The following is a 10000-nucleotide window of genomic DNA, read 5'->3' on the forward strand; positions in this document are numbered from 1 at the left end:
TTGATTAAGACGTTTACTCTTATAAAATAGCATAACATCTTGCCTTTCCTCAGACCGTTTCGAACAAACGGTGCTTTATGGCGTACTGTGACGCAGAGCCATCCTCCTTACCTAATTATTTAACAAAAATTATATATCATTTAATATATATCAATTTGCCTGATACACGTCACCACTTTGGCGGATGGATGGGTGGCTAAGCGCAGCTTTAACCTCATTTTCGTAGGTAAAAAAGTTAATGGAACACATATGGCAGTACACAGTACTTCCGTCAATTAGGAAGAAGTTTTAAACTTAGTGGCATGGAAGTCTATTTAAGTCTATTTAAAAGTTGTTTAACACTGTGCCAATTGCAAAAAAAAATTTAATAATGTACAGAAATAAAGAATTTAAATGACAATTACCTAAAAATGTGTAATTAATTACATTACAATTAAATTACAATTACAACGAGCTTACCGTCAACGCACAGCCCTAGTGTAAAGTGGGCGTGGCCTAGACAGGCAAGAGATGCAGAGTAGTCAATTTCTTTCGCTCCAGATGCAACTATCTTACTTATAACCACGGTCTAGGTGTATACCTAGACCGTGCTTATACCCACCTTGGATAGAGTGAAGGTGCGTCCCATGCCTCAGGAAAGTGCTGGGAGTTGCACGATCCATGACTAACTTTAAACTTAAATGAAATAAAAACTACCCAGGTCAGAGGTTTGCATTTTGGGATGTTTGATGAGTGGAAGGGTGGATGATCAAAGGACCAGTTTGCAGCCCTTCTTTTAGCCTAAGTAGTTTTTTTTAGATCTGAGGGCGGACAGAATAAAGTGCGGACGGACGGACAGACAAAGCCGGCGAAATGTTTCTTTTACAGAAAACTGAAAAGGGATTTAGTAAATCCCAAATGGAAGGAGTATTAGGATACATGATAGTGAAGCAGATAAATAGTGGTAGAGTTCAAGACAAAGAAATTAAGATATTTAAGGGAATTTTTTGTCGACCAAAAATTCGGTTCCTTTTCCATCAGCTTCATGTGTCTCGATTTCTCTGAGAGAAAGTTTTGCAATCTTATACGTATGTAAAAATATCTGCATATCTTGTGAAGTTATCTCGTTGTTAAACTTTAGCCTCTGTTACATTACAGTATCATGTTAGTTTCAAAATTACGGCGATCCTGACAAGATATGATCTATTTTCATAAAGCAGCGTTACGGACACAACTGCAATGATTTTTGCAAATGTCACTGATAAACTAAAGTGAATCCTCGAATGCTTTCTTATTCCTATCGTCCTCGCAGTTAGCAATTACGAAGGGCTTAGGAGTGATGTGTTGCCAAGAGATTATGTGCATTTACATAATATAATGATGGGTATTAACTTGCCATCATGGGTAACTCGATATTGCCAGAGGACATCAAGAGCTTTTGTGGAATCGCCGTGGTTGGCGTAAGATGATGTACAGCTGCATAATTGCTTGTTAAGTGCCACATTTGGTTTCTGGAATCTTGAGATACAAGATAACTGAAGGATGATGTCTGAGTGACCGTCCCTCCCTCTTCATGCCCTTTAAGGATTCAGCTTCCAAAACAGTGACTCCGATTTCTCTTTACAGTCTGGTTTTGATGCATATGTAAACACCAACTTTTTTTTTTTCCTTTACTTTCTTTTTCAAAATTTTATCTGTGTTGATAAGAAATTTTTAAAGAAATGTAAATATGAAGCTTGTGGAATTTTTAGAGTTTATGTAAATTTTGTGGGTGACTTTTGACTAATTACGTTGTACTCAAGTTTGAATGTTTATGCTATGCCCATAATTCTGAAAGTACCTGAGGACAGTTAAAAGTTGCCTGTGTGTTATCAACAAGAGGTATATCTTTTATTTACAGTAGCTTTTAAAGAACATTATTATTATTATTATTATAAAGAACGGCCGACTGAATGCCGTTAAGTTCATATTGCAATATAACTCAACGGCATCCGGATGTGCGTTCTTTTAAATGAAGTTTGTTTGAAGAAGGTCTTATTCCGAGATATATTATTATTATTATTATTATTATTATTATTATTATTATTATTATTATTATTATTATTATTATTATTTAATGTGGGCTACTGATTACATTATTGTAATTGAAAATAATACTTTTAGGGGTTTAGCCACTTTGCTTCTTGTCTTTCGTTCTATATGTTGTTGTTGTAAAAACTTAATATATAAAAATGCTGATACTTAAACCTCTCTATCGATAAGGATAATAGCTTGTATATACTATATTTGCATTATTGTACAACGTATATGCAATATACTTACACGCCACTCACGTGCGCGCGCGCACACAGAAACACACACACACACACACACACACACACACACACATATATATATATATATATATATATATATATATATATATATATATATATATATACATATATATATATATATATATATCTCGTGAACTTTTATTTTTCACTCTCATGATGTAATACATAATTTGACACACAAATTGGATATATTTTTGATGAGTTTTGACAATGTTATATAAATGAAGTGAGGATATAATTGCGTGTCTTCTGTTGAGAATTACGGAAGCATAAGTCAATTGCAAAATAAATTTGAGATCACACAGAAAATCGTGAATTGTGTCAAGATGATTATTCTCAGGACAGATAAAACTGTTGATAATTTCAGGAAGTAATGATTTACTTTTATGTTCGCCCTTTTATTTTTCATGGTAATATTTTGTTGGGAGTAATAACGTTTGTATTACATACAAACAAACGGGTGTAATTTAGTTGTGTTGTATTGTTCAATCCAGCTGTACGTACGAGTTATTTAAGTATGTAATCATTTTAGAGTGACTGACACAAATGTGGCTTATTCTCCTAACGAAAGTTCTGAGAAAGGGATCATCGGTGTAATGGTCTTGAAGAAATGGTGTTTCCGCTTACCAGCCATCAAGGAGGATGATAAAGTTGGTTAATCAAGAAAAGGGCTAAGATTATTCAATGAAATGGACAAGGTTAGTTAAAAAGGTGGACATAGTTCGGTAATAGGGTGGATGAGGTGAATAAATAGATAAGGTTACCAAATTCTGCTAATAAGGTGGATAAAGTTGAGGAAGAGGGCGGAGGGAGAAGTTCCGGTAAGAAAAGGGGAAAGAGCCGCTCATCATCAGCAGCAGACACAAGGGTCAAAGATATTCTAATTTTACCTGTCTTTATTTTTAATGTTGACTTTTGCATGTTACTTCTCTGAAGGTCTTGAAGGCGTCTGGAGTGGTTGTGTAATGGTGTGGGCCGCCTCCTTGCCCCGTGGAAGGCGGGCAGGGGCACATAGCCCCCTGTGCCGCTCCCCGCCGCAGGCGAGCCCTTCTCCTGCCAAGTGATGAACCGCTGGTCTGAGGGGCTCTGTGAGAGCGCCCTTGACTCCGAAGGACTCCCTCCAGCCTCTCCCTCCTCCTCCTCCCCCCCATCCTCCACCAAGAGTCCGTGTCTGCAGCCGCCGCAGGGGTGCGAGGATAATGGGGCGATGTCCGGAGACGTGCCCGGAGTGCCCTTCCCCATCTACAGTAGCAGCTTACCCGCCCCACCCGACCCCGACAGAGAAAACACCGACGATTCCGGAATGGGCGCCGACCTGGAGGGTGACGATCGACCCGAGGGAGGCAAAGAGGACGTCGATGAAGAGGACGACGATGACGACGAGGATGAGGATGAGGAGGAGGAAGAGGAAGAAGAGGAGGAGGAAGAGGAGCCGGAGCGACCCCGGCAGCCGGAGGGGGAAGCCAAGATGCGACGGACGAGTTCTGCCGGTAACGAGAGGCAGAGGCGACCATCCTACACCTGCTACCATGGACCTATCCTGTCAAGAAACACTGCCCGCATGGGGCGCCGCGCCCGTCCTCGACCCCCAAGGGATCTTGATGTCTTACAGCTCGCAGCCGGGGCTGCGTGCATGCTGGCACCTGTCACCCCCGAATTACTCAGGTAAAAATAAAGAATGAAAATCAACTGCATGACGTCGGGGGAGATGCTTCGTGATAACATGGCGACGGGGGGAGAACATGGCTGCATGGTAACCTTTCACTCTGAACTCACTCAATGCATGACGGTGGAGGCTGCTTTTCCAGTTGTGGCTAGTTTGGTCTTTCCTGGAAGGGTTATGGTTCATTCTTGAAGGTGATTTCTCGAAGAAGAGAAACTGCTCATTAGGAAATTTAATTGCTTGAATAAGAGTTATTGGGCCATTCTGAAGCTCATTTCCGGAATGAGAACACTTGTTTTATTCAGATCTGTAGTTGCTTCAATCTGAACTTTATTTCTGTAAGTAAGGAAATATTTAGAGGGAAACCTAGACAGACAATAGTTTATATAAAGCTTTAAAGATCGTTTCATTTATATATACTGGATACGTAAGCAATCAGTACCACACACTCACAAACTCGCACTCATTATCATGTTGCCATATTCAAAATGACCGTCATTCAAGATCGTGAAGTTTCATTTTCTACTATAGTGGGTTACCGGTTTCTTTGTCAACACTAACCTTTTGGTTGCCATTTGGAATATTATTATTTGTTGAGGGAATTAGTGGGTTAGTTGCTTATTCATACTATTTAGACACGTTTTGCAAGTCATTTACCTATATTACACATTTTCGTTTCCTTCATTGAGACTAGTTTTCCATTCTTTGCAAATTGTATTAAATATATTTGTCCTTTATTTTGACATTATGTAAAATGTTTGTTCATTCATTTGTTTCTCTCTCTCTCTCTCTCTCTCTCTCTCTCTCTCTCTCTCTCTCTCTCTCTCTCTCTCGCGAATAGATTTCTCCCGTTGTATAAATAGCAAGGCATTTCCACTGGTGTGCGTGGCATTTCATGGAATGGAAAAAGTCACCGTGATGTATTTTCATCATATTACTTCCAAAACTATAAACAAGAGCATATGTTCCTCCACTCTTGCTTTTTACGTTTCCCTTTTTTTCATTTTTATTTGAAAGGATCCCCGACATGGGATCGATGGCTTTCAGTACGAATTAGAGAATGGAAAAGATGCGTTGCCTCTTGGGATGCTACGTCACGTACGTCGTGACGTCACGTGGAGATCCCTCGAGGGAGTTGCCATCTATGTTTTTTTTTTCTTTTTTTTTTCGTCGATCGGCTTCTCTCATATTCATTTGTTCATTTGTTGCTTTTACTGACGATTCTAAACGAGGGGATGTTTTCTATTTATGGATATTGTACAAATTTAGTCCTCACAAACGGCCACACGCGTATTAAAATATCTTGCATTCAATGTTAAATGAACCTTTTTCAGAAAATACCTCGATAAATGTCAAAGAAATGTGTCCGGTGATTATATTGATTTTGTAATAGGATGTTACTGAATCTAAATAACAAAATACTTAATAAAACTGTACCTGTATTCTACTTTGATTTCCATCTTGATTTCCCTTTTCTTTTCAAAATAGACACTTTAAAAGTAGTCTAGTATGGGTATCCACACGTATGTAGGTAGTTTATATTTCACTTATGTGATTTGTATCTATTTTCCATAAAACATTCTGTAAAATCCAGATGATTACCGTAGGCACTATTGTCTATTTTGTGTTAGCATTATATTACATTTAAATAACAGCACACAAATGAAACTGGTACTTTGCTCTCTGTACATCACATAATGGATGTCATTAATGCGTCTGTGGAGATTAAGTTTCTCTTACTTGATAACGGAGATATGGCAAGAGTACTCGGAGTCACTCCCCCACCCCCCACTAACGCTCCTCCAACCCACCACCCACACCCTCTTCAGACACACACATGTATGAAGACAATCATGTACACTTTCTACATCAGAACCTCGCTTTCTCTCTCTCTTACAACTCATTTTTATTATCAAAATTGTCTAAAGGTGAACCTCTAGTGGCATTAATCACACATAACTTTCATGGTGCAAATAAGCAAAAGCTTCCCTGAACCAGACATGAGAATCGGCCGCCTCACCCTCCCCCTCCCCTCCCCCACCCACCCCTCTCTGCTGTGCTTTCTAGTACAGCTTGCGCCGCCCTGGAGTGTCCTCAGCTTCTTGTGATTTTCAAAGTGAACAGATGGCCTTGTGAAGGGCCAGGAAATCTCCACAGAAACAAGAATATTCAGAAAACACTTAGGCACGTCTTATCCTACCCCTTAGGTACATTGTTGAAACTAACATACATGTGCGTCTGTGTATGTATGTGTGTGAGTATAGACCAACAGAGCCAGCAAGCGAGCGAGAGCAAACCAGAACACTTGCACGTTCCATTCAAACGTTTTGTATCTAAGTAAACGAACGCAGGGAATTATGTACATGGTAGTTCGCTGACTATGGTGGATACACTCTACCAAGGCAAAGGCCATAAAGTTAGCATCATCATCCTTAAAGATTTACAGAGTAACGGAAGGCTAAGACCTACTATAGTAATCCCACAAGACATACATACATATATATATATATATATATGTATGTATGATTATATATATATATATATATATATATATATATATATATATATATATATATATATAACATGTACATATAAATACACACACACATATGTGTGTGTGTGTTTGTGGTATTACTACAGTAGGTCTTAGCCTTCCGTTACTCTGTAAATCTTCAAGGATGAAGACGCTAGCTTTATGGCTTTGCCGTGGTAGAGTTTACCCTCCATAGTCAGCAAACTACCATGTACATAATTCACTGCATTCGTTAACTTAGATACAAAACCTTTGAATGGAACGTGCAAGTGTTCTGGTTTGCTCTTGCTCGCTTGCTGGCTCTGTTGGTCTCTCTACTCACACATATACACACAGACACATATGTATACGAGAGTGTTTCAACAATATGCCCAAGGGGTAGGATAAGATATATTACATTAGCCTCAGCCAGTGCTGATACTAAGAGGTCAAGGGAACCTGTAGTATTATCACTGAATAAATTGCTGGAGGAAATCCTTTCATGTGAAACCCCCTTGAATGGATTCTAGCCAGCTTTGTCATTGCCGCCAGATAAGTTCTGAGCGTCTGCTGATTTAAGAGTTAAGCTCCAATGTAGAAGTTCAATAAATTGTCTTAATACCGTTAAATTTACGATTCGACCCCCTTTGGCCGAATAGCTCTGTGGTGCAACAGGGCACTTCGTCAGTCATCCTGGTCTCAATGATACCAATTTTGCAGGTGGGTTGGGTGGAGAGAAAACGCTAGGTCCTATCAATGCATAAGTAATTTGCTTTGGAACTTATATTTTATGCGTCTGGACAACCTGTCATTTTATACAAGGCTTCCATTAGGGTCTTGTTTGTAATAAAAGGCTTTTATTCGTCACGCCAAAAGCAGTGTTCGGAAATGCAACCTTCCTTGCTTGCAGCCTTATTGAGACCTGCTGATGATGTGTCATTGATTTTCTTGAGTGCTTGCCATTGGGCTAGTTCAAGAATCCGGTGTAAGGAATTGTTCCCTTATATTTCGATCACAGTTCTCTCTCTCTCTCTCTCTCTCTCTCTCTCTCTCTCTCTCTCTCTCTCTCTCTCTCTCTCTCTCTTCCTATTTTAAAATGTGTTTGTCGTTGTGTTTGTAAAAAGATGGTCATGTGCCACAATGGGCCTCTTGAAGATAGTCTTGAGTTTCTGAACTGTCGTAATTTATCTCAATAATAACAACTCTTTCCCTGTGAAAATATGGTAGTTAATTTCAATATAACTGGTAGGTCAAACAGGGCTATTAGAATAATCAGGCTATAATTTAGCTTAAAACAGCATCAAAAAAGTTTTATTTTTATTTGTGAGGCAAACAGTTTCCTCCGAATTGGGTACCTGTCGTGGCTTAATATGAGATTTTTTTTTTTTTTTTTTTTTTTTTTTTTTTACTTGGATGTCTGGTGAATGAAAAATTGACTGTAGGACGCTAACGACATTGACTTTTTCTACTGCTGCTTTTATGCTTCCAAAGGAGACAGGGATTTAAAGATAACCGTATGAAGCTAGCCGCTCACTGAGACGAATTAAATAGGCATACTGTAGTTGAGCTCCAACCAAATCCTGGTTCGTACCAAGTTGGGTGTAGAGGCTAGATTGACAGAGCACCACCTGGTTGCAGGGGAAACCAACCACATAAACACCTTTACCCCGGACGCCGAGGAAGAGGACGCACAGCGCACCACGTTGATTGCTTCTGTCACTCACAAGCATGGTGATAAGAGGAGGAAATTAAATGTAATTAATGGAAAGGACTCCCTCGCCCCCACCCCCTCTTCTCTCTACCCTCCTACGCTTGAAGCGTAGTTTCTCTCTCTCTCTCTCTCTCTCTCTCTCTCTCTCTCTCTCAGAGGACTTCTGTGGCATTTCCAGCGATTTCCCCATCCCCCCTTCCCTTCCCCCTTTCCCTTGCCTTAAAGTTAATGTACGGGAGACTCTGAGTGGAACGTCAGACTCTTAGCAATATGCCGTTTGGATCCTGATGCATTTTGGGAAGGTGGGTGGGCTAGTGCTTGTTCGCCTCATCTTACTTCTCGGCCGGCTGTCGAAGGAAGGGGGATGTGTCTCGCTCGGTGAATGGTTATGCCAGCAGTGTTCTTCATAGCGAGATTACGAAAAATGTAGATGGCGACTCATCAGCCTTGTCTTGGAGTTTATCTGTTTGATATTTACAGCTCGATCAGCGCAACGCTGTATAATTAGATTGGATGAATTTTATGCAAAAGTGTAAATACAGGAATGCGTAATAAATCAAGTATAATCAAATAAAAACAGTTTACTCACCCGTAATTTATGGAAAATCAATCGTTGGGATTGCCAGTCACTAAGGTTCATTAATTCAGATATTATAAAATTTTACAGGAAATGACAAATAAAAACAAATTGAATTTTCTGATGACGAACACCGCTGATTTGTTTTTGTACAGTCGCAAGATAATGACGAGAGACTGACGGTACACTAAACAACCAATATTGGTTCTTTAAAAGCGAACTGTGACTTTCTGTTTGCCGGGGAATTGAAAAGGTAGCTGAGACAGAAAGATAGACAGATAAGAGACAGAAGCGAAAGAGGAGGAGATGACAGACGCATAAGCAGAGGCATCGGATGCAGACAGGCAGACAGACATATGAGGAGGGAAAACCAGAGAAGCGAGAAAAGACACCTGAGACTAACAGAATCGCTGAGGAGGAAAGGACTGAACGCAGGAGAGTTGTTCCTCATCGAAAGCCAAGTTTCGTTAAACAGATTGATTGAATAAATAGATTCCCTCGGGTTATGGCTGTTATATAAAAAGAAATACTGGCCTGCGTTAGACAGACATTAGAACTCCTGGAAGCAGTTCATTATATGGATTGATAATTGATTCTTTGATTCATGGCAAAATTTAATTAACGTTGAAAGAATTCAGTGTTGAAGCTTTTTTTTTATTGGATGCAGCGATACTTAGTGGCAGTTTTCCACATTTCCCTAAAATTTGGTCTACGATTTAATTGCTATTAGTTTATAGCAATCGATTAAATTTACAAGGGCCTTGGTCCCATTCAGTCCTGTTGCCCACCATTCGAACCAGCTAGTGAATGTGTTAATACATACAGAATAAACTTGGATCAAGATATAAGCTCCACCTTTCTGACACTACCACCTCTAGAAGGCCATATATTGTAACAAATATCTTTTTTTAGGTATTTTGTCAAGTGTTTTTCACCCATATATGTATTCTGCAATTCGAAAGTTCCAAAAGATTGTGTGCACATTATAAATGGTGAATAAAGTTAGCTTACTTGAATGATATAAACTGATCAAAATTCATACTTCTTGCTGTAGATACCTTTATTCTTATACGTTTTTTAAGTTAATAGATTTTCGTTACTTTTACAGTGCGTCATTTACGATAAGTTATGAATTTTTATCACATCACCGTAATTCATATACATGCATTAAGCTACAAATGTCCTTTAATTCCAATTCATTCTGCCTCGAAATCAATATATT

The 10000-nt window shown here is 39.3% G+C and overlaps 2 protein-coding genes across 12 annotated transcripts in view; both read left to right on the top strand.

The window, feature by feature from the left end:
* LOC135216345 (myelin transcription factor 1-like protein) overlaps window positions 1–3984 on the top strand; it is a 241946-nt gene extending 237962 nt beyond the window's left edge. The window contains exon 3 of the mRNA XM_064251571.1: window positions 3252–3984. Coding sequence (XP_064107641.1) covers window positions 3379–3984 — 606 coding nt within the window. The 5' untranslated portion in view covers window positions 3252–3378. The remainder of the gene's footprint in view (window positions 1–3251) is intronic.
* The window catches only part of LOC135216344 (eye-specific diacylglycerol kinase-like), an 818192-nt gene that overhangs the window by 35326 nt on the left and 772866 nt on the right, over window positions 1–10000 (top strand). The window lies entirely within an intron of this gene.

Source organism: Macrobrachium nipponense, chromosome 6, assembly GCF_015104395.2.
Source record: "Macrobrachium nipponense isolate FS-2020 chromosome 6, ASM1510439v2, whole genome shotgun sequence".
Taxonomy (NCBI): domain Eukaryota; kingdom Metazoa; phylum Arthropoda; class Malacostraca; order Decapoda; family Palaemonidae; genus Macrobrachium; species Macrobrachium nipponense.